General features: G+C 44.0%; 1 protein-coding gene across 1 annotated transcript; it reads right to left on the reverse strand.

The window, feature by feature from the left end:
* Positions 1-804: 804 nt before the first annotated feature.
* lmo4a (LIM domain only 4a) lies at positions 805-22,096 on the reverse strand. The gene is made up of 5 exons (XM_020457864.2): positions 21,661-22,096; positions 10,668-10,916; positions 7,242-7,338; positions 6,669-6,827; positions 805-6,444 (listed from the first exon to the last, which is right to left on the reverse strand). The coding sequence occupies exons 2-5, from the start codon at positions 10,907-10,909 to the stop codon at positions 6,436-6,438; spliced, it is 507 nt and encodes a 168-aa protein (XP_020313453.1). The 5' UTR covers positions 10,910-10,916; positions 21,661-22,096; the 3' UTR covers positions 805-6,435.
* Positions 22,097-26,263: the final 4,167 nt, after the last annotated feature.

Consider the following 26,263-nt stretch of genomic DNA (forward strand, 5'->3'; position numbering starts at 1 on the left):
AATAAGTCACATAATAAATTGAATGGACTCACTGTGTGCAATAATAGCGTTTAACGTTATTTTTGAATGACTACCTCACCTCTGTACCCCATACATACAATTTTCTGTAAGGTCCCTCAGTCGAGCAATGAATTTCAAACACAAAGACCAGGGAGTTTTCCAATGCCTCGCAAAGAAGGGCACCTATTGGTAGACGGGTAAAAACAAAACAAGCAGACATTGAATATTCCTTTGAGCATGGTGAAATGATGAATTACACTTTGGATGGTGTATCAATACACCCGACGCTGGGCCAATTGTGCGCAGCCCTATGTGACTCCCGATCACGGCCGATTGTGATACAGCCCGTGATCAAACCAGGGTCTGTAGTGACAGCTCTAGCACTGAGATGCAGTGCCTTAGACCCCTGCCCCCACTCAGGAGCTCTAATACTAGCATGTATTGACTCAGGGGTGTGAATACTATGTAAATGATTTATTTCTGGCTTTCATTTTCAATACATTTGCAAACATTTCTAAAAACATGTTTTCCCTCTGTTATAATGGGGGATTGTGTGTAGATGGGTGAGAGAAACATATATGTAATACATGTTGAATTCAGGCTGTAACAACACAATGTGGAATAAGGGGTTTGAACACTTTCTGAAGGCACTGTATGCCCTCATTTCCCAGAGTGCCATGTGAAGGCCTGGAGCATTTAGTGCAAGGCTTACATTGGTCTTAGAAATGTGAATTACATCCGATGGATTCCCTGACAAATTGAAGGGATGTCGTATGTAAACTCAGCAAAAAAAGAAACGTCCTCTCACTGTCAACTGTGTTTATTTTCAGCAAACTTAACGTGCAAATATTTGTATGAACATAACAAGATTCAACAACTGAGGCATAAACTGAACATAAACTGAACATAAACTGAACAGACATGTGACTAACAGAACTGGAATAATGTGTCCCTGAACAAAGGGGGGAGTCAAAATCAAAAGTAACAGTCAGTATCTGGTGTGGCCACCAGCTGAATTAAGTAGTACTGTAGTGCATCTTCTCCTCATGGACTGCATCAGATTTGCCAGTACTTGCTGTGAGAAGTTACCAAGGCACCTGCAAGTTCCTGGACATTTCTGGGGGGAATGGCCCTAGCCCTCACCCTCCAATCCAACAGGTCCCAGACGTGCTCAATGGGATTGAGATCCGGGCTTTTCGCTGGCCATGGCAGAACACTGACATTCCTGTCTTGCAGGAAATCACGCACAGAACGAGCAGTATGGCTGGTGGCATTGTCATGCTGGATTGTGTCAGGATGTCAGGATGAGCCTGCAGGAAGGGTACCACATGGATGTCTTCCCTGTAATGCACAGCGTTGAGATTGCCTGCTCAAGCTCAGTCTGATGATGCTGTGACACACCGCCCCAGACCATGACGGACCCTCCACCTCCAAATCGATCCCACTCCAGAGTACAGACCTCGGTGTAACGCTCATTCCTTCGACAATAAACGAGAATCCGCCCATCACCCCTGTAGAGACAAAATTGCGACTCGTCAATGAAGAGCACTTTTTGCCAGTCCTGTCTGGCCTAGCGACAGTGGGTTTGTGCCCATAGGCGACGTTGTTGCCGGTGATGTCTGGTGAGGACCTGCCTTACAACAGGCCTACAAGCCCTCAGTCCAGCCTCTCTCAGCCTATTGCGGACAGTCTGAGCACTGATGGAGGGATTGTGCGTTCCTGGTGTAACTCGGCAGTTGTTTATGCCATCCTGTACCTGTCACGCAGATGTGATGTTCAAATGTACCGATCCTGTGCACGTGTTGTTACACGTGGTCTGTCACCTCGAGGATGATCAGCTGTCCGTCCTGTCTCCCTGTAGCGCTGTCTTAAGCATCTCACAGTGAGGACATTGCAATTTATTGCCCTGACCACATCTGCAGTCCTCATGCCACCTTGCAACATGCCTAAGGCACATTCATGCAGATGAGCAGAGACCCTGGACATCTTTATTTTGGTATTTTTCAGAGTCAGTAGAAAGGCCTCTTTAGTGTCCTAAGTTTTCATAACTGTGACCTTAATTGCCTACCGTCTGTAAGCTGTTAGTGTCTTAACGACCGTTCCACAGTTGCATGTTCAATAATTGTTTATGGTTCATTGAACAAGCATGTTTAAACCCTTTACAATGAAGATCTGTGAAGTTATTTGGATTTTTACAAATTATCTTTGAAAGACAGGGTCCTGAAGGGATGTTTCTTTTTTTGCTGAGTTTATGTACTGTAGGGATTGTGTTACAAATGCAGCAAAACATCTGCAGATAGGATTTGTTAAGAATGCACTTTGGAAGGTCAGCTTTCTCTGGTATTGGGTCTCGCCTCCTCAAAATGCATTGTCTCCTCCCGGGGACCTTTTCTTAAATGTGTTTTGAAAAGGAGGAGAGAGGAATCGAGGAAAGGCAATTGAGGAAGAGCAAGGTGTTCCATCTGTGTGCTGTGTGGCTGATAGTGAGCCTGCAGGCCTCACACTCTGCTGGTGGCATCACCTCTCTCACCTGGTCCCTGCGGTGAGGGGCAGGTCTATTGGACATCTGTCTTTCTCGCTCTGGCATCAGGTAAAAATATCTTCGCTGTTCCATTGCTTCCCTGTTTTTTTCTTTCTTCACACAACATGAGGTGACGAAACAATGCAATTACACCAATTTGCATGTGTTAATTTGATTAATTAGTGAATTGAGGAAAGAGAAAAAAAAGCGAACTCCACTTCTCTCAAGGAAGGAACATTGCACATTGCAAAACTGTGCACCTGAAAACTTTTCTTGTTCCAGCTCAGCTCAAAAAGAAAAGCTGTGCACCTGAAAACTGTTCTTGTTCCAGCTCAGCTCAAAAAGAAAACTGTTCTTGTTCCAGCTCAGCTCAAAAAGAAAACTGTTCTTGTTCCAGCTCAGCTCAAAAAGAAAACTGTTCTTGTTCCAGCTCAGCTCAAAAAGAAAACTGTTCTTGTTCCAGCTCAGCTCAAAAAGAAAAGCTGTGTGGCAGAGAAGCTATTTGAGAGACCCGTTAATTGGTTTTTGAATATGTTGAGCTAATTAGTTATATGCAGATTAGGCTTGATTGGTTTGAATGCAAAGTGTAACTTGCACCACAGAGGGGGATTGGTAGATTCCCTCCCCCCTTTTACTTATCAAGATATAGAGATAATTGCAATTAGGGTCATTTGCATACGTTAATGAATTTGTCTGATGCTTCTCAAAATCACAGACGTGGGATAAATAATTGATACCATATCAGCACTTCAACACATGGGTTGGGGATGTCAAGCTGCCACCCTGCAGAAGGGTGTGGAGCTACAAATAAAACCTTGCCTTCACTGACTGACTGACAATTGCTACTCATTATCTCTGGCAGATATATTGAGTCAAAGAATTGCAAATCAGCAAAAAGTGTTTATTTATGGAATCCCCTGTGAATAAGATACCGATAATACAATTGCTTCAGTTTCTTGATCATTTTCAGTGTCTTTAAACCTAAACTGAACAGTTAAGAGAAATGTTCTGATAAGTTTTCCATGTATTTTGATGAGATGACTGGCCAAGTATTAGTCAGGCTACTGGATCAAATGGTAATTAGACTAGGTATACAAATGAAACATTGGGTGCCACATTGGTTAGAACAGGTATAGAGACGGATTGTGTGGCTGTTATCAGTATGCAATACTCCTACGTTTTAAAAATGAACTGATTTTTAAAAATCCACACTGATCTAAAATGACTGGATAGGTACCTCCAATTCGATAACAGGTTCTACAATATGTCAGATAGGTGCTTCTGTAGGTGTTCTTATATATATTGGGTATATTGCTTTCCCTTACGTAGTTCTTTCAGATCAGGTTTATTCTGGTTATTATGATTGAACTCCACTTGTGTCTATGGAAGTATGGGAGTCTAATTAGAAACAAACTGAGGAATGCCAAAAATACCTTGACAAAAACGTTTTGTTTTTTAAAGATTTGAAACTCATGCTCAGGTTTGGATTATGTTTGAAGAACCCGAGGAATGTGTTCATCCTTTAAAACCATTCTACATCATTACCAAAGAAATGCTTTGAAATCCGGCCATTAAAACACTCATTGTTATTTTGAGTGTGAACCTAATTGGCTAACCCTAAAAGAGGAACTGCTGAGGCACCGACATACACCACAATGCTTATGGTAGAGTTTTCTCTGGGAACATTCATTTGAAAAGTCACAGCTGGCTACTCCAGTGTTTTTTTTCTGTCTTCTTTGTAGGCATGTTGCATGTTTGGTTTTAATTTCTCTCTGTAGAAAAGTCACGGAATAAGAAATAAAAGAAGATCATAAAAGCTGACTGTGATTTCTAGGCCAAAGGTACCTACCTATAAGATGGAAGTTTAATTAGCTAATTAAATAAACAAGATCTGAGGGGGTGTTTTCATGCCAAGAAACAATTCCGACATGCCCTTCAGTACTATATGTAGAGGCCCTATACCCTAACTTCCAAGTAAAGAACTCAACAAAGAAGTGAAAATGTCAAATTCATACGCAGTGAAGAAAGTAAAGTTATATGGAGTTATAGGTAAGAGAAAAAGGGTTGGCGTATTTCTTTCAGTTTGTTGTTGCATTGTGAGCACTGTAAAGTCAACAGCTGGACTGCTCTACTCAGCACCCACAGGAAAGGGGTCCCTCCCTTTTAATTAGGCCAGCTCACCAGATTAGGCCTCATTAGACTCCGGCACAGGACTTCAGCTAAAGCCTGGGCCTCCAGCGTATCCCACTTTAATTGCTTCTGTAATGGCCCCAGCTCAAGCCTTTGAAATTCCATTCCTGAGGGTAATCGGCCATGTTTGTCTGAGTCCGGGAGCTTTACCTTTCGGTGTGAAAGCGCTATTTGTCACACCTCGCTACACACGCGCACACACAAACGGCAGGTAAATATTATCCAAACACTCATTACAGACACGACACAGGTGACTGGCAATATTATGATTATTATAGTTATTTAGAAAGTACTTTTTTTCTCCATATAGATGTTTTAGGCCACACAAAGACGCAATTCAACCATAGACCACAATACAATAATAGCACTAGAAAAGGTATGTACAGTTATTACTTCTCTCCATCCCAATGCCGCTCTCCTCTTCCCTCAACCCGGGTCGTGTTCATTAGGTACCAAACGGAAAAAACGGCCTGAAACAGCGAGGGACTACATGGCCTCTCCAATAACAAACACTTATTTCTGTTTTCTATCTACAGTGAGCCCTACTCAACACGACCCTGGTTATATGTGGACCAGTTCAACTTTGACCTTGTCCTCTTCCACCACCACATAACAACAATACATTAAGACGTATAGAGCACTGCTGCAAAGTCATGTTGGAATAACAATTCTCACCGGCCAAATTTTTTAAACAACAATTACAAATGCATATTTGTATGTTCCCATAAACAGGAGTACATTTACTAACCCCAGGAACCATCTTCACCTGAAAACATAACTAAATATCGAAGACAATCGAGAAACACAAGGCAACCACTTGCAGTACAAAATAATCATGGGACTAAAAGGTATGTTTTGATGAATATTCTACAGGCATTCTTCATTTAGTACACAGAGAGTATATTTTTGAAAGTAGACGAGACATCCAGGCAGGTGTATTTGATCATTCCTCGTTCGGCCTAACTCGACAGTTCGAGTGAGCCAATGAGAGTTCAGGAATGAGAGTTCAGGAACGTCCAGGGGGCAAAAGCTACGGTCGCATAGCACTACAACCAAAGTATTTCCTGTTTCCCTCAATCCGACACATGAAAGGGCCTAGAGTCTGAGCTCAGAGAGTGTGTGTCTGTGTATTCATGTGGCGATCTTGTTTTGAACACACTCTTCGTGTTTCGGGAGTCATTAAACTGTAGCTTGGTTGAAACAGCTCCGGACGAGAACCAGTTTATATTTATTGGTCTGTGGCATCTCCCTCTCCCTGTAGTTTTGTGCTGGCTAGGGAAAGGTGCTACATCAAGGATGGTCCATCACTGGAAATGCCATAGTCCTCTCAGGGCATTACTACAAGTCAGTCTTATGCAAGTCAGTCACCAATGGACTTACCGAAAACAGACACTGGTTTGACAGTATAAATCATCCTCTTCCATCATCAACAGTCTTTCCCTCCTCCACATCGTTCCCTTGAAGCAGGAGACTTCAATTATGTCAAGGTTGAGAACATCATTCTCTATGACCAGAATAAACATTATTTTGGGGGAAATGCCGTGTTACTGGGAAAGCTAATGGGACACTGGCAGCAGTATCCGGAGTACGGATATCGGAATATCTGAAGGATGATATGGATGGTGCAGGACAAACTTATGGGTGGAAAAGGAAGAAGAGCAGGAGGAGGAGGAGGAGGCGGCGGGGGAGGAGAAGGCACACGTTGCTTTGTCACCCATTCTTCTTCAGCAGACCTGAGATCAGGAGAAAGAGGTGATTATTGGCACACATTGATTATGCATAAATACAATACTACAAGAACAAAGACAGCAAGAAGACCACAGTCCAACACCACTTTGAACAGCATTTCTAAAAACAGCACTCTTGGAGACGTCAGAATCCACATTCATTAATTAAATCACATGGATTGGACTATCAACCAAGGGCTGTGCGGTTCTATCAGAACCCATCCCTTCACCTTCTGGTCGGGCATCATGCCGTTCCCCTGCAGCGAGGTCAGGTGATTGCTGAGCAGGGCGCCCCCTGGCCGGTCGTGCTCACAGAAGATGGTGCCATTGACATAGTGGAAGCGGTCGCCCGGCACCAGCCGGTTTCTACAGGTGGCACAGGTGAAACACTGCAGAGAGCGAGGGACATGAGGAACTTTAAGAAAGAGCAACAGAAGCATGGGTTTCTTGCTGAGTCATATTGCTGTGTTATAAAAGGCCTCTGTGGCTTCTGTTGGTATCCCACTGGGCTAAAACGTCAGTTCAACGACTAGTTTTGATTTACATTTGGTTGAGTTGTCAACTAATGTGAATTAAACCCAAAACAATCCCCATCATTGGATTTATGTTAAAAGTTGTGTGAAAAAAAATCTGAAATTCCCTTAAGTTCATGACTTTTTGCAAATCCAATCAGTTTCCCACATTGACTCAACGTCATCACATACATTTTTGTTGTTGTTGTTATGAAGTGGAAACAACGTTGATTCAACCAGTTTTTGCCCAGTGGAATGAGTCTTTTACTTTTAGGCTGAAGTTCCTCTTACCTTGAGATGGTACACGTTGCCCTGTGCCCGCATCACCATCTCACTGGCAGGGATGGACTGGCCACAAGCGCTGCATGCCCCGCTGTGCCCGAACAGCCTGTGGATGAACAACCCGTGTCAGACCACTGCAACCACTCACACCACAAACACTTCAACACATTACCCCTCGGACCAAGTCATACCTCATTTTCACAATGAAAGCAATGCTGTTGTTCAGCACCACACTTCTTATATCTGATTCTGAATCAGCTCACCCTTTGCCAATCCTAAATAGAAATATCTCGAGCAATAAAAGGAAATAGGTCCCAGACCAGTGGCTGAAGTCATGAATAAAGTCAAGTATAGGTCTAGATTCTAATACAGGGCTGTCAAACTGGTTCCATGGAAGGCCTAGTGTCTGCAGGTTTTTCCTGTTTGTCCTTTCAAGACTTAGACAACCAGGTGAGGGGAGTTCCTTACTAATTAGCAGCTTTATTTCATCAATCAAGTACAAGGGAGGAGTGAAAACCCGCTGACACTCAGCCCTCGATGGAATGAGTTTGACACGTGTTCCAGCAGGACTGAAAGGGAGGGATGCAGCATTGAATAGTGTTGGTGGTGATGCTGAGACATGTGACTCAGGTCTTATGAGTGCTCAGCCGGCGGCCACAGATTCCATGTGGGGTTTGAGCTGCAGATGAAGTCCGTGGCAGGCTACTGGGAGAGCCAGGAAGTATGTTACAGCTGATACTGGTGAAGAACCCTGATGAAGGGCTTTTTCTCCACAAGTCACGGATTACCTTCTGTAGATGCTGGTGATGTCATTGTTTGGTGTAAAGTGTAAGACAAAGACTACGGTCCACTACATGCCTTTTGGTGAAGCAGACATTGCGTTGCTGATGTCGAACAGTTAGCCTCATTGTTAGAGCATGACCAGGTAAGTCCATTTTGTGAAACTTCCACACCACATTTGGTAGACTACCCAGAGCACATTAGCGCATCCCTCAGAGAGCCTAGTGTGTAGACAGTTCAACTGTTCAGTGTTAATAGAAAGCCTCTCAACCGCTCTCACCTTTATTACACCCCCTCCTTGTGACACCTACCAGACTGGTTTGGCTGCTATACCCCCCCCCCCTCCCTCCAGTTCCCTATCAGTGTCCCAGCTCTGACTGCACACTGTAATGAATTTTTGATCTTAATCCAAACAGTAATTTAATAAGCGAGCGCCCGAGAGGAACCCTGTTCTCCCTAATTAAGGCTCCCTCTCTCTCCCTCCTCTCTCTCCCTCCCCTCTCTCGCTCCCCCCTCTCTGCCTGTATCGTACTCAGCGGCACAGCGCCACTCGGCAATGAGAGCCTTGCCCTTTTCCACTAACTGTATTATACATCTGATAAGCTTCGTACTGAGTCCCGTTCTGCATTAGAAATATCTGTGAGGATGGACCTTGAGCGTACATGGACACAAGGTGCTGCACTATGTTAGACCATCGTTTACATGGACACAAGGTGCTGCACTATGTTAGACCATCGTTTACATGGACACAAGGTGCTGCACTATGTTAGACCATCGTTTACATGGACACAAGGTGCTGCACTATGTTAGACCATCGTTTACATGGACACAAGGTGCTGCACTATGTTAGACCATCGTTTACATGGACACAAGGTGCTGCACTATGTTAGACCATCGTTTACATGGACACAAGGTGCTGCACTATGTTAGACCATCGTTTACATGGACACAAGGTGCTGCACTATGTTAGACCATCGTTTACATGGACACAAGGTGCTGCACTATGTTAGACCATCGTTTACATGGACACAAGGTGCTGCACTATGTTAGACCATCGTTTACATGGACACAAGGTGCTGCACTATGTTAGACCATCGTTTACATGGACACAAGGTGCTGCACTATGTTAGACCATCGTTTACATGGACACAAGGTGCTGCACTATGTTAGACCATCGTTTACATGGACACAAGGTGCTGCACTATGTTAGACCATCGTTTACATGGACACAAGGTGCTGCACTATGTTAGACCATCGTTTACATGGACACAAGGTGCTGCACTATGTTAGACTATCGTTTACATGGACACAAGGTGCTGCACTATGTTAGACCATCGTTTACATGGACACAAGGTGCTGCACTATGTTAGACCATCGTTTACATGGACACAAGGTGCTGCACTATGTTAGACCATCGCAATTCCAATTGTAGGGAAGTAGAAGTGTGCTATTTATTCTGGTGGGAGTGGCTTTAAATCCTCTGTATTCTTAGTGAGCTGATGTACAGTGCCCAGTGTCTCTGCTCTACCCAGCAGGCCTCCCTTCGTGCGGGCGTTCTCGGGCTGTGTGGGTTTCCAGACTGCGCCGGATCTGCCCCAGTGTTTGCCCTGGAGAGCACCAGTGCCTGAGAAGTGCCAACGCAGGCACACACACACAATCCCAGTCTGTGTTGGACCAGCCAGCCTCTCGCTCTCTCTCTCTCTCTCTCACACACACATAGTCCAGACTGGGCAAGACATTATTAAGGCAAACAGTGTAGGAGCAATGCTGTGGTGATGGAATTGGCTAATGTGCAGTCTTTTCCCGGTTTCCCCTCATCTTACGCAATTCCTTAGGTTTTGTCATTAAAATGTGCAAAAAGTAGTGAAAGACAGAGTTGGTCATGTCTTGAGAGGATAGAGTAGCTGTCAGAATCTCCTTGTTCCCCCAGACCCACACCCAACCCTGCTGTGAGCATATACCTCTTTCATAACAGCCTCCGGTCTCTGATATCCTGCCACACCCTACCTGACCGCATTCACACCCAAACACCTGGTGCCTTTATGCGTGCATAGAACAAACAGAGAGAAAAGGACTTGACAAATTCCTCCACTTTTTCAACTGCTTTCAGAGCTGTCTGTGCTTGTCTGACCTAGCATTAACAGACTCATCAGGCGGGATCAGCTGTGGAAAGTGGATTTCCGTTGCACTTTCACTATTAACTCCTTATTGAAGGAGAAGCTCACTAAAAATTTACTTTAGGTTGTAGGCTAACGATCTCTCAGCTGTTTTAGTTATCTTCAATGATTTTTCACCTGGGCTGTGTGTTGAATATTTAAAACACTTTAATTTCACTTGGTCAACTAGCCCAGGTCCAAAATGGTTGATGTTACCTAAAACATTTGAGAGACCGTTAGCTTACAACCTATGGTAATTTCAGACTATATAACATAGTATATATAACAAATCATTTCCCCATGTACTTCCCCTTTCCCCACCCCTATGTCACCGTAGTATGGTAGTTTCCAATCAAATCTGTTTCCTCCATCTGCATGACCAATATGGAGGCAGACACTACACCTGCCTACAAGACGGTGAGGAGGAGCCATTATCGTGCTGCATCCACCCCCACCCAGAGTCCTTTCTGATTTGAATGCTGCCTTCCCTGAAGCTCACCTGATGTAGTCGTTCTTGCAGAGGATCATGCCCCCTTTGCTGTAGCAGGTGGTGCCAATCTCGCCCAGCTGGGCGTGGCAGCAGGAGCACTTGAGGCAGCGCGTGTGCCAGTAGCGCTCCATGGAGAAGAGCAGGAAGCGGTCGGCGATGCGCCCACCACAGCCCGCGCATGACCTACCTGCCGAGCCACCGCCGCCCCCTGTCACCGACACGGCTGATGCCTCCACCCGGCTGTTCACCATGGTTGGCCTGGAGAGAAGAAGGGGGAGGGGGGGTATAATATAATGTCACCCTGAGTAAGGATGATAACAACAAGGGTGGGCGAATGGAAAAGTGTCTATTCAGCAGTACGAGAATGTTTGAGCTTAACATGGACAGATGCAATGATATTTCTGTTTTAAAGACATTAACAGTCCAGGAAATAACACCACTGACACCTTTATTAGCAGGCTTTATTTCAACTTAGGGTATTTGGTTGATGTTTACCACAGCTTCTACATTCTATTCCGGAAACCCACTGAACATTCAGGAAATCAAGCTTCCTCTCGGTCATCCACGTTATCATGGTTATCCTAAATACATCTGTGCCATACCGTACTTTACAGCCATCTGGAACGTACCATACTGTACACCCACCTGGAACGTACCATACTGTACACCCACTTGGAAAGTACCATACTGTACCCCCACCTGGAACGTACCATACTGTACACCCACTTGGAACGTACCATACTGTACACCCACCTGGAACGTACCATACTGTACACCCACTTGGAACGTACCATACTGTACACCCACCTGGAACGTACCATACTGTACACCCACTTGGAACGTACCCTACTGTACACCCACCTGGAATGTACCATACTGTACACCCACTTGGAACGTACCATACTGTACACCCACCTGGAACGTACCATACTGTACACCCACCTGGAACGTACCATACTGTACACCCACTTGGAACGTACCATACTGTACACCCACTTGGAACGTACCATACTGTACACCCACTTGGAAAGTACCATACTGTACACCCACTTGGAACGTACCATACTGTACACCCACCTGGAACGTACCATACTGTACACCCACCTGGAACGTACCATACTGTACACCCACTTGGAACGTACCATACTGTACACCCACTTGGAACGTACCATACTGTACACACCAGGGGTAGGTAACTAGATTCAGCTGTAGGCCGATTTTTGTCAGAGCAGATTGTCGGGGGACCGAAACATAATTATAATCATTTGTACACTGTAAATGAACCACAACCAAGCCCAAAAAGAGATTGTATTTGAAAATAACATAATTTAATACCTTAATTAAATTGTGACACGATCACATACATCTTGCTGGTGATTTTAGTATTTTTTGGACAAAAACTAAAATCCCCCCAAAAAACAAATATTATGACTTTGAGGAGGGTCAAAGAAAATAAAAAATATTTATGTCCCAATAAATGTCCCAACTATACTGTACATCTACCTGGAATGTCCCAACTACTGTACATCTACCTGGAATGTCCCAACTGCACATCTACCTGGAATGTCCCAACTGCACATCTACCTGGAATGTCCCAACTGTACTGTACATCCACCTGGAATGTCCCAACTGTATTGTACATCTACCTGGAATGTCCCAACTGTACTGTACATCTACCTGGAATGTCCCAACTGCACATCTACCTGGAATGTCCCAACTGTACTGTACATCCACCTGGAATGTCCCAACTGTATTGTACATCTACCTGGAATGTCCCAACTACTGTACATCTACCTGGAATGTCCCAACTGTACATCCACCTGGAATGTCCCAACTGTACTGTACATCTACCTGGAATGTCCCAACTATACTGTACATCTACCTGGAATGTCCCAACTACTGTACATCTACCTGGAATGTCCCAACTGCACATCTACCTGGAATGTCCCAACTGTACTGTACATCCACCTGGAATGTCCCAACTGTATTGTACATCTACCTGGAATGTCCCAACTACTGTACATCTACCTGGAATGTCCCAACTGTACATCCACCTGGAATGTCCCAACTGTACTGTACATCTACCTGGAATGTCCCAACTATACTGTACATCTACCTGGAATGTCCCAACTGTACATCTACCTGGAATGTCCCAACTGTACTGTACATCCACCTGGAATGTCCCAACTGTACATCTACCTGGAATGTCCCAACTATACTGTACATCTACCTGGAATGTCCCAACTATACTGTACATCTACCTGGATTGTCCCAACTGTACATCTACCTGGAATGTCCCAACTATACTGTACATCTACCTGGAATGTCCCAACTGTACATCTACCTGGAATGTCCCAACTATACTGTACATCTACCTGGAATGTCCCAACTGTACTGTACATCTACCTGGAATGTCCCAACTATACTGTACATCTACCTGGAATGTCCCAACTATACTGTACATCTACCTGGAATGTCCCAACTATACTGTACATCCACCTGGAATGTCCCAACTGTACTGTACATCCACCTGGAATGTCCCAACTATACTGTACATCTACCTGGAATGTCCCAACTGTACTGTACATCTACCTGGAATGTCCCAACTGTACTGTACATCCACCTGGAATGTCCCAACTGTACTGTACATCTACCTGGAATGTCCCAACTGTACATCTACCTGGAATGTCCCAACTGTACTGTACATCCACCTGGAATGTCCCAACTATACTGTACATCTACCTGGAATGTCCCAACTGTACTGTACATCTACCTGGAATGTCCCAACTGTACTGTACATCCACCTGGAATGTCCCAACTGTACTGTACATCTACCTGGAATGTCCCAACTATACTGTACATCTACCTGGAATGTCCCAACTGTACATCTACCTGGAATGTCCCAACTGTACTGTACATCTACCTGGAATGTCCCAACTGTACATCTACCTGGAATGTCCCAACTGTACTGTACATCTACCTGGAATGTACCAACTGTACATCTACCTGGAATGTCCCAACTATACTGTACATCTACCTGGAATGTCCCAACTACTGTACATCTAACTGGAATGTCCCAACTGTACATCTACCTGGAATGTCCCAACTGTACTGTACATCCACCTGGAATGCCCCAACTACTGTACATCTACCTGGAATGTCCCAACTGTACATCTACCTGGAATGTCCCAACTGTACTGTACATCTACCTGGAATGCCCCAACTATACTGTACATCTACCTGGAATGTCCCAACTGTACTGTACATCTACCTGGAATGTACCAACTGTACTGTACATCTACCTGGAATGTCCCAACTGTACATCTACCTGGAATGTCCCAACTGTACTGTACATCTACCTGGAATGTCCCAACTATACTGTACATCTACCTGGAATGTCCCAACTACTGTACATCTAACTGGAATGTCCCAACTGTACATCTACCTGGAATGTCCCAACTGTACTGTACATCCACCTGGAATGCCCCAACTACTGTACATCTACCTGGAATGTCCCAACTGTACATCTACCTGGAATGTCCCAACTGTACTGTACATCTACCTGGAATGCCCCAACTATACTGTACATCTACCTGGAATGTCCCAACTGTACTGTACATCTACCTGGAATGTCCCAACTGTACTGTACATCTACCTGGAATGTCCCAACTACTGTACATCTACCTGGAATGCCCCAACTACTGTACATCTACCTGGAATGTACCAACTGTACATCTACCTGGAATGTCCCAACTGTACTGTACATCTACCTGGAATGTCCCAACTGTACTGTACATCCACCTGGAATGTCCCAACTGTACTGTACATCTACCTGGAATGTCCCAACTGTACATCTACCTGGAATGTCCCAACTGTACTGTACATCCACCTGGAATGTCCCAACTATACTGTACATCTACCTGGAATGTCCCAACTGTACTGTACATCTACCTGGAATGTCCCAACTGTACTGTACATCCACCTGGAATGTCCCAACTGTACTGTACATCTACCTGGAATGTCCCAACTATACTGTACATCTACCTGGAATGTCCCAACTGTACATCTACCTGGAATGTCCCAACTGTACTGTACATCTACCTGGAATGTACCAACTGTACTGTACATCTACCTGGAATGTCCCAACTGTACATCTACCTGGAATGTCCCAACTGTACTGTACATCTACCTGGAATGTACCAACTGTACATCTACCTGGAATGTCCCAACTATACTGTACATCTACCTGGAATGTCCCAACTACTGTACATCTAACTGGAATGTCCCAACTGTACATCTACCTGGAATGTCCCAACTGTACTGTACATCCACCTGGAATGCCCCAACTACTGTACATCTACCTGGAATGTCCCAACTGTACATCTACCTGGAATGTCCCAACTGTACTGTACATCTACCTGGAATGCCCCAACTATACTGTACATCTACCTGGAATGTCCCAACTGTACTGTACATCTACCTGGAATGTACCAACTGTACTGTACATCTACCTGGAATGTCCCAACTGTACATCTACCTGGAATGTCCCAACTGTACTGTACATCTACCTGGAATGTACCAACTGTACATCTACCTGGAATGTCCCAACTATACTGTACATCTACCTGGAATGTCCCAACTACTGTACATCTAACTGGAATGTCCCAACTGTACATCTACCTGGAATGTCCCAACTGTACTGTACATCCACCTGGAATGCCCCAACTACTGTACATCTACCTGGAATGTCCCAACTGTACATCTACCTGGAATGTCCCAACTGTACTGTACATCTACCTGGAATGCCCCAACTATACTGTACATCTACCTGGAATGTCCCAACTGTACTGTACATCTACCTGGAATGTCCCAACTGTACTGTACATCTACCTGGAATGTCCCAACTACTGTACATCTACCTGGAATGCCCCAACTACTGTACATCTACCTGGAATGTACCAACTGTACATCTACCTGGAATGTCCCAACTGTACTGTACATCTACCTGGAATGGCCCAACTGTACTATATATCTACCTGGATTGTCCCAACTGTACATCTACCTGGAATGTCCCAACTGTACATCTACCTGGAATGTCCCAACTATACTGTACATCTACCTGGAATGTCCCAACTGTACTGTACATCCACCTGGAATGTCCCAACTGTACATCTACCTGGAATGTCCCAACTGTACTGTACATCTACCTGGAATGTCCCAACTGTACTGTACATCCACCTGGAATGTCCCAACTGTACTGTACATCTACCTGGAATGTCCCAACTGTACATCTACCTGGAATGTCCCAACTGTACTGTACATCCACCTGGAATGTCCCAACTATACTGTACATCTACCTGGAATGTCCCAACTGTACTGTACATCTACCTGGAATGTCCCAACTGTACTGTACATCCACCTGGAATGTCCCAACTGTACTGTACATCTACCTGGAATGTCCCAACTATACTGTACATCTACCTGGAATGTCCCAACTGTACATCTACCTGGAATGTCCCAACTGTACTGTACATCTACCTGGAATGTACCAACTGTACATCTACCTGGAATGTCCCAACTATACTGTACATCTACCTGGAATGTCCCAACTACTGTACATCTAACTGGAATGTCCCAACTGTACATCTACCTGGAATGTCCCAACTGTACTGTACATCCACCTGGAATGCCCCAACTACTGTACATCTACCTGGAATGTCCCAACTGTACATCTACCTGGAATGTCCCAACTGTACTGTACATCTACCTGGAATGCCCCAACTATACTGTACATCTACCTGGAATGTCCCAACTGTACTGTACATCTACCTGGAATGTCCTAACTGTACTGTACATCTACCTGGAATGTCCCAACTACTGTACATCTACCTGGAATGCCCCAACTACTGTACATCTACCTGGAATGTACCAACTGTACATCTACCTGGAATGTCCCAACTGTACTGTACATCTACCTGGAATGTCCCAACTGTACTGTACATCCACCTGGAACGTGGGTGATGAGGAGAGAGAAGCCCCACAGATAGGAAAGAGCGAGGCCTCGGATTCCCAAATGTGAGTTTTGGCACGGTAACCAATCGGTTGGCTCTGGGATTCGTTGGCAAAGAGAGCTTAGGCCTATTCATTTAAGGGATATGGGGGGGGTACAGTTTCCTGAAAAATATGTGCCTCAGAGGCGACTGGCACCCTGGAAAGCAGCCGTCCCACGACAACCTACACACAAACCTCTTCTTACTAACCAAAGCCGCACTGTCTTTGAGCCGGCTGCAAATATAACCTCTCATTGCAACTTGATAATGTGTCCCAGAAGAGAGGTCTTTGATGTTGCAGAGTCCTGCTCATTGAATAATGTTGTTGGGTCTTCTGTGTTGTTGGGTCTTCTGTGTTGTTGGGTCTTCTGTGTTGTTGGGTCTTCTGTGTTGTTGGGTCTTCTGTGTTGTTGGGTTGCACTGGGTGAGTAGACTAGTCGACAGAGGTTTTTTGAGTGATTACAAAAAACTTTCGTTAGGGTTACGGAGTTGACATTCCGGTATACCAGTATATAAACCTTCTTGTGGTGTAACGGAGATGACATATGGAGTCCCATATCCTTTGAGACACCAGACAACCAATGGTAATCTACATGATGTCTCCACATTCCAAGTGTGCCGTTATCGGTTCATTTCTACTGTATATCCGAACTTCCCACTTTTACGTTTCAAAACTGAACTGATTTCATGCACAGCTGGGGATAATATTGCTTTCAAATCACACTAACAAGAACCATACCAGCGTGCAACTCAGCAATGAGTCAGCCATTGCTTTTCACCGGCTTCATGATTCATAATTATGGCCAACAACACTAAATAATTGCAGCGACGGATTTCATTTTCCAAATTAACAACAGCGTCCTAATTTGTCCTCCAGTGCTTCTAATTTAAATGAGGGCATGTTTTGCTTTACGAGTGCCCTTCCCACAAGACATTTCAGTCCGCCGCTGGTCCACCACAGTTATGCACTCTCTGCTTCGGACACCTGGCTCCAATCAAGGAGAGCTGAGCTCCATAAGAGAGGCCCAGGGCGACGCTGGACTGACCCCAACAAAGTGCCTTCACATGGGGCACCAACCCTGCATCTCAGGACCCATACAGAGGAACACGACAAAGAGCTGAGGGACCAAACCCTGGCGGTAAAGCTTTTTCCACAGTGCTACTCTGCAGTATCTAGTTCAATAGATGCATGTGCTACGTTCACTACAGACTCTCTACATGTAGCTGCTGTAACCAACCCATCTATTGACATTTGGACAGTTGAGATATTTTTTATACATTCTTGACATAGGTCAGCACTTGACTTATCACAGGCCTATCAGTACGTGCACACCCACATACACACACACACACACACACACACACAAAGACACACAATATCAATCCAATCGTGAATATCAGCACAAGACATTTCTCCGTTTTATTGATGACCGTTACGCTAAGTTGTTTCCACAAGCCCCTTTTAAAAAGGCCGCTGTCAATTTCTCTGTGGCTTTGAGAGTCCCTGAACCAGGCAAGGCTGTTGGAAGAAAGGGGGAAAGCTTATACTGTTGCCTTAAATCCAAGGTATTGCATGAGGGGGAAAGAGGGCTTGGCGTCTGCATGTGGGGGATTGCCTGCCATCTGGGACTCTATCACGTTATTTCCTCTAGCTGTTCTTCCACCGAGGTCAAGAGGCAACAGACAAGAGATGCCCTGGGGAGTTCAAAGGTCATTCACAGAGCTGCTCTGATTGGGGATGTCAATCGGGGGTCGGGGAGGGCCAAGTTGCCACAGGAAGGCAGTGTGACCCCTTCCTGGAAGGGGGCCATCCCGGGGCACATTTCAGCCTTTACCAGTCAGTTTCAAATGCCAGCTGGCAATGTGCTGTCTCAGAGTCAGGGTCAAAGACAACCCTGACAAACTGGAGACCAGAGGCAACAACTTGAGAACATTTTTTTCCAAAAATACCTGGGGGCAACAACATTGTTTTCCAATTTACTCCTCGCAATGGGTCCCACAGCTGCATCATAGGATGTGGAATTGAAATCAAATTGAAATGAAAACACTTGATGCCGGATTTGTTCGGGCAATGTGGGGCATCACAGTTGAGGGGATGGACTATCCCACCTAAGGAACAGTAAGGGAAACATTTAACAGTACTGTGCAGGGGGGCAGAACCTTCTGCAACTATCATAATGGCATATAGCTATAAACCATTATGCAATTAGTGCAATGAGGTCATTGTGTATGATGAATACACAGCTAGTCTAGTGAATTTACAGTTTGGAACACAAGACACCTTACATGGCCCATTTCTGCTTGCTGCTTTGCAGTCCGTTTCCTGTGTTCAGAGCCAGACGCCTCGGGCAGTGAATTACCAGCGTGAAATCAATTACTATACCCCGAAATACAAGAGCCTCCACCCTCGTGAAATAAAAAGAGGAATTCTGGTCAAATATAGGAACAGAGGCGCCAATGTGACCTCCATTTCTCTTCCTCTCTCTCATAGCTCTCATAGACATGCACTTGAGTAGGAGCTATACCCTGTTTTTCTCTTTTAAAAGAAGGACTGGATAGTGTCTATATGGTATGGAAACATTTCCTCTTGACTACAATATGTCAACAAGTCCTAAGCCTCAATGCTTTTTCTGGCCATCTGGCAATTTGCCTGTCGAACCAGTTAGTCTCCCTTGACTCCAAACAGATCATAACATGTACCGTGAAGCCACGGCAGACCAAGTACAACCCAAGTGGAGAAGAGGCTATCCTTAAATGAATGATTATTTCCCTGTTTGTTTGGCTTCCTACTGAAGTCTCAGAAGAACTGCTGCAGTGCAGCTACGTGAAAGTCTCAAATGGGTGCAGAAATACTACTCGCTTTTTTTGCATTCCTCACCGTACCTGCGACAAGTTGTGGCAGCACAGCGAATGCAATCACACAGACACACACCTGCAGAAGCCTCAGCCGTAAGCGAAGACGAGCCAAAATAACCTCACAAAAAAAACTCACTGATCTCATGAAAATGCAAATCCTACATTTAATCATCTTTCGCAGCACACGGCAAACTCTGAGACAATACCTGAGCCATGCCCTGGGGAATGTCATCAGCATCAGAGGGGGAGCCAGTGAAATTTCAATGCAGAGCAAGCCCCAACAATTACATTACCCTAAAAGGGACTTAGACAAGCTTATCCCCCCGCTGAACACAGTAGACACCCACCTATTTTGGAGGGCGCAAGGACTTAGTGTTCCTTCTTATCAACACCCTGCAGAACTTTGGTGAACGCCATATCTTCATAACGCTGATTTGTAACCAAAGCCTATCGCTAAAAACAAGCTAGGGCATTTCTCATATTGGCTTTCTAAATACAAAGAGAAAAGGGGGTTAGGAAAGTCTATGCAAGCCAGATAGATGAACGAGCAGCACACAATGAGGACAAAGTTTAGAGGGGGTGAAGGAAAGAGTTATTTTTGTTGAGATGAGTTTTGGAGACCGCCCGAGTCTGTCCTTGACTAGGCTACTACTTACGCTCCTTCCATTGATAAACTGGAGTCCTTGTTGAGCGATAAGAGTCTGTGGGCTCTGATTTGTAATAAGCTCGGTCTCCGCTGCTGCGTTTAATGATAAATGAATGATCAGGCAAAACAAAGGTTAGTGAGGAGGAGAGACAGCTGTGTTCCGCTCTAGTAATAGACTGATTGATGAAATAACCATTAAAAACAGAGGCTAATGAGGAGGAACACAATACCTTGGCTGTCTGAGGACAGACTGATGGATTGCATGTGGTTTCGGGTTGACAGAGCAAATAATGGTTCACTCGCCATTAACCAATTGCATTTGGCTCTTCTTCATTGAAATACTCACTTGTTGGTGATAAATACATTGTCAGCTCCCAATCATTTAGTCTTCTTGTATTGTTATGCTTCTTTTGGATAGGAACCTACATAGATAGCATAGGCCTAATAGGCTGCATTTACACAGGCATCCCAATTCAGATTTATTGCCCAATTTCAAGCAAAAGAGCTGATCTGATTTGTCTAAAAGACCAATTAGCGGGGGAAAAAGTCCGAATTGGGCTGCCTGTGTAAATGCAGGCTTATAACCTTATTTTTTTCAACATATGGTGAATACTAAACTGTGTTTTTATAAGACCACTAGGTATTTTTAGGCTTGGGCATAGTTTCTTTATCTTGTTGATGTGCATCAACAAGTCCCATATCTCACCAAAGTGGCTCGGATCAAATTTCACATTACACCAGTCACTTTGTAGAGAAGTATTGCTCCCTGTGCCTTTGGTAAACCTACACTAATTAAAACCTGTCAAAGCCCAACGCCCATCCCCCCCAGTTTAAATGAACAAATAACCCCGCTCACACAAGCAAGGGGAAGTCGTTTGTAATTAAAATAAATAAGCCTGACTGCACCATTAACAGCCACTATAAATAGTACAAATAGTACAGTGAGCAATGGTCAGGCCCGCTTGGCACCAAGGCAGATTAGCAATATATCCTTCTCTTTTAATAATGCGCTCAGGGGCCATAACTACACGCATCGCTGTTTCATTAAAACGGGTCTCTTTTAATTAACACTACGGCCGGCGCACAACTCCCCATTGTACCAGGGCTGCCTTGATGCAGAGATGCAGTCAAGATACCGGAGAAGACCCCCCCCCCCCCCCCAACAACAAAAGCATGGACGAACGGTTAAGAAATGTGTGCTATGATAAGGGGTAAAAGTAAGTCATGTTCTCCACTGGATAGTCAGAGGGAAATGTTGAATCACGGACGAATAGCTTGCGCTCAATAATTGTTCGAACATGACAGACAGAAAAGGGGACCAACATTTTCTGCCAATAATACCCTACCGTTCATTACTGTGTAATAACACATCTACTAGGCTGAAACTTTAAACGATATTGGACTATTGTTAACAAATGTGTGGAAAAATGTGACGCGCTGCGGTGCTCACCTTGCCGTCGTGGTAGTTTAGGTGAAGTAACCGCGAGGAAACGATCACGATGGTGGTGCGCGCTACCACGAGACGTGCGCAACTTCAACCAAGTCGTGGACTGCTGCTTGCAATGGTAAATTGTTGCCGTTTTCAAGATGTAACAACTTCAAACGGTTGTTATATATTCCGATTGGAGAGCTTGCAAACTAGTCCAGAAGTAGTCTAGGCTAAATCTTCCTCTTCTTGTTTCCTTATTTTATACTACGTTGGTCGACTTCATGGATTTCCTATAGACATCTGAAACAGTAAACTTGGTGATGAAGTAATTCTCTCATATCAGATAGTCACAGCTCGGCTAAAGGAATTTGGTTCTTAGTTCTTGTTCATGGACATACAGCGCTACTATTTGTGAGAGGAAAGGCGGCTACTCCAGTTCAAAGCCAAGAGGGAATACACATTTAAATCACTCCTCCTATGACGCGTCGAGGTTCAGCCCCCGCAGCCATTGAACAGCAAGGGGGGTGTGGCATTTGACATAATGATGGATGTCTGTTTAAGGAACTTTTGCCTATTTGTGGCTGTTTTAAATAGGCCATAATCACCACCGCTGAACAATGTTGAAAAAGCAATTCATTAATCCTTAACCCAGCCCCCAACCTCCCTAAGGCAGAAGACGTCCTGTTCCAATTTCTTTTAGGACTGCTCTGACTCAGGCATAACTGGACAGTGACCCTTTCTTAACTAATGAAACGCCTTATACTGTACTAGCCTAGCCTGTATGCCTACAGTTACAATTAATACATTCACATTTTGGCCATTAGCAGACGGTCTTATCCTAAAGCAATGTTTTACTTACGGTATGTTTATTTGCGGTAGCTATAGCAATGAATAGAATAGAATATCACATTTAGTAGCTTATTATATCTATATTATTAATTTACCAGTGGAGAAACCACAAGTATTTAATTTTTTATATATATATTTAAAAAGAAAAAAAAAAAGAAAAATAAATAAATAATATATATATATATATATATATATATATATATATATATATACGTGTGTGTCTATAAATATTATTATTATTTGATTGATCATTTTTTGTTTGATACGGATGAACAATCCAATAATAATGAGGACAATTGACTTTGTTTCCCATGCCTACAGAGAACTGCTTCGATTGAAGTGAGAGTGAGGTAGTGAGAAAATGAAATGCACCGGGAGGTGAGTGACAGTGGTGCTAAACGCTGGGCAGCTCACTCAACATCAGGAACAACATCTGGCCGAGAGAAAGAGACAATTACCTTTGTGTGGTAAACTCTAGTTTCACTCGACAATCAAAACAGCAGCATCATTTAACAATTACAGCATGGAGTGTATGGATAATCAATGCAATTGCACCCCCCATTATTGGTTAGTGAGATGAAATTTGGCATAACACGTGCGTGCTGCACATGTAGTGCTCTGAACTTTGGCGCAGGACATGTAGTGATGTGTGCATGTAGTGACATGTAGGCATGGTCAGCCTACATGTCACTACAATTTGGTTGTGCATCAGCAGTGTTCCTTAAGTTATGTCAGTCAATGACAGTCACTCAATTACATTTTTTAGGTTGGTAAGTTAGTCTAGCCAGCTATCTAAACGTGCAGTAATCATGGCCACATTACCATCCGGGCATAAAGGGCACGTACCCAGGGGGCCCTGACCTCTAGGGGGCCCTGACCTCTAGGGGGCCCTGCCCTCCAGGGGGCACTGACCTCCAGGGGGCACTGACCTCCAGGGGGCCCTGACCCCCATCATTTTGTTAGCCACTCTCACTCAGATATCATTTTAACATGGCATGAGTCATGGAAAAATGTGTAGAATCAGGATATTAGCTTTAAAACTGCTAAAAAATCTCTAGCTTTTTGGGCCCCCAAAAGGTTAGAGCCGGCTCTGCTTGTAGGACCTCATTGCTAAGAACAATGTGGGATTCAACTGGAACGAATAGCGGGTCCTGTGTGGACCCCTGTCAGCGCCTTTAATTATGTGGTTATTTATATACCTGCTCCTTCTCCTGGCCCAACTAAAGGCCGTGCCACAGCCATACATCACAACACCTGCAGAGGCACGTAATAACTACAGCAAATGTTTACTTTCTGTGAGAGTCCAGCTTGGGGACCACGCGTCCGAATGGTTATTTGGTTATATGTTATTTTTATAGGCTTATTAACCACATTTGCGAATGTGTCCAATTCTCAATATGCCTTTTGTCAATTTAAACATAGCGGTGTGCAATTATACACAGACTTTCAATTGACCAAGGGCCTAAACAGCTATTTTTTATTTTTTTATTTCACCTTTATTTAACCAGGTAGGCAAGTTGAGAACAAGTTCTCATTTACAATTGCAACCTGGCCAAGATAAAGCAAAGCAGTTCGACACATACAACAACACAGAGTTACACATGGAGTAAAACAAACATACAGTCAATAATACAGTAGAAAAATAAGTCTATATACAATGTGAGCAAATGAGGTGAGATAAGGGCAAAGGGCAAAGGCAAAAAACAAAAAGGCCATGGTGGCGAAGTAAATACAATATAGCAAGTAAAACACTGGAATGGTAGATTTGCAGTGGAAGAATGTGCAAGGTAGAGCAAAATGAATAAATACAGTAGGGGGAGAGGAAGTTGTTTGGGCTAAATTATAGATGGGCTATGTACAGGTGCAGTAATCTGTGAGCTGCTTTGACAGCTGGTGCTTAAAGCTAGTAAGGGAGACAAGTGTTTCCAGTTTCAGAGATTTTTGTAGTTCGTTCCAGTCATTGGCAGCAGAGAACTGGAAGGAGAGGCGGCCAAAGGAATAATTGGTTTTGGGGGTGACCAGAGAGATATACTTGCTGGAGCGCGTGCTACAGGTGGGTGCTATGTTGGTTGTCCCTTGATCAAATATGCTGTACCTTATGATGATTGTGACACACTGTACACTCACTTGGCTATGGATTAGTTATTATTCTTGTGTTTAAAATGATTTCCCCTCAATTGATTATTTTGTTTTATTGTGCTGATAATACCTCTGTGGACATTTGTTATGGTGACTCTGGAGGAAGAGCAAAGTTATTAACATGTTCGTTTCATAGCTTAATCCAAACACATTTCTTCACACCAATTACCAGTTCATAAACTAACTCAGGTTTAGCTCTGTCGAGAGTCAGTCATTTGTATTGGGCGACACCTTGTGGATATATTGAATTCAAAGAGGTTTTATTGGCATGGGAAACATATTTACGTTGCCAAAGCAAGGCATAGAGATCTCACAAGTGCTCCTCCTAATTCAGCAATCCAATGACAAGATATAACATGTCAAATATTATACTAGCTCAATCACACAATCGAACACATCTACAGTAAACATGTTGTCCCTCATGAATTATGTAGCGCTCCTCCTTGTCAACTAGTGAAGATTTTCCAACGTATGTTGTGTGGAGTTATGAGAGAGAGAGAAAAATGAATCAAGTTTTTGCACTCCTCATAAGCAGTAGTCCTCCATAGGAATGGGGAATTTTACGGTATTTTAATGTAATGTTTTGAGGACACTATTGCATCCATTTAAGTAGTTATTTGTTGTTATGGGAACAGGAACATAAGTACTCCCTGAAATATTCAAAAATGTTTGTATGTTTGTGTGTGTATATCGGGGACTTGCTTCCATTCAGCTACAAGAGCATTAGTGAGGCCGGGCACTGATGTTGGGCGATTAGGCCTGGCTCGTAGTCTGCGTTCCAATTCATCCCAAAGGCGTCCGATGGGATTGAGGTCAGGGCTCTGTGTAGGACTGTCAAGTTGTTCGACACCGATCTTGACAAACCATTTCTGTATGGACCTTGCTTCGTGCACGGGGGAATTGTCATACTGAAACAGGAAAGGGTCTTCCCCAAACTGTTGCCACAAAGTTGGAAGCACAGAATCATCAATCATGTCATTGTATGGTAGCATTAAGATTTCCTTTCACTGGAACAAGGGGCATAGCCCGAACCATGAAAAACAGCCCCAGACCATTATTCCTCCTCCACCAAACTTTGCAGTTGGCACTATGCATTCGGGCAGGTAGTGTTCTCCTGGCATCCGCAAAACCCAGATTCGTCCGTCGGACAGTCAGATGGTGAAGTGTGATTCATCACTCCAGAGAACGTGTTTCCACTGATCCAGAGTCCAATGTCGGTGAGCTTTACACCACTCCAGCCGACACTTGGCATGGTGATCTTAGGGTTGTGTGTGGCTGCTGGGCGATGGAAACACATTTCATGAAGCTCTTGATGAACACTTCTTGTGGTATATATATATATATATATATATATATATATACATGTATATACAGTTATTAGACTAATTGTTTTCCTCAGGATTAATTTTATTGTTAAACAAACACAATGCTCTCAGTCAATCCAAAATGTTATTGAACCTCAAGCCTGAATGTTTAACAAAATAAAAGTGAGTTTAGTCTTTCTCAGGAGAATATATAAGTGTACATAAGTATTAGGCAACTATTAGTGTGCAGAATTATTAGGCAACTAAATGTAAAAATAAAAAATAAAGAAATTCTCCCAACTCACTTGTTTATTCTACATTTTTGTTGAGTA

The sequence above is a fragment of the Oncorhynchus kisutch genome, linkage group LG23 (genome assembly GCF_002021735.2).
Source record: "Oncorhynchus kisutch isolate 150728-3 linkage group LG23, Okis_V2, whole genome shotgun sequence".
Classification (NCBI taxonomy): Eukaryota; Metazoa; Chordata; class Actinopteri; order Salmoniformes; family Salmonidae; genus Oncorhynchus; species Oncorhynchus kisutch.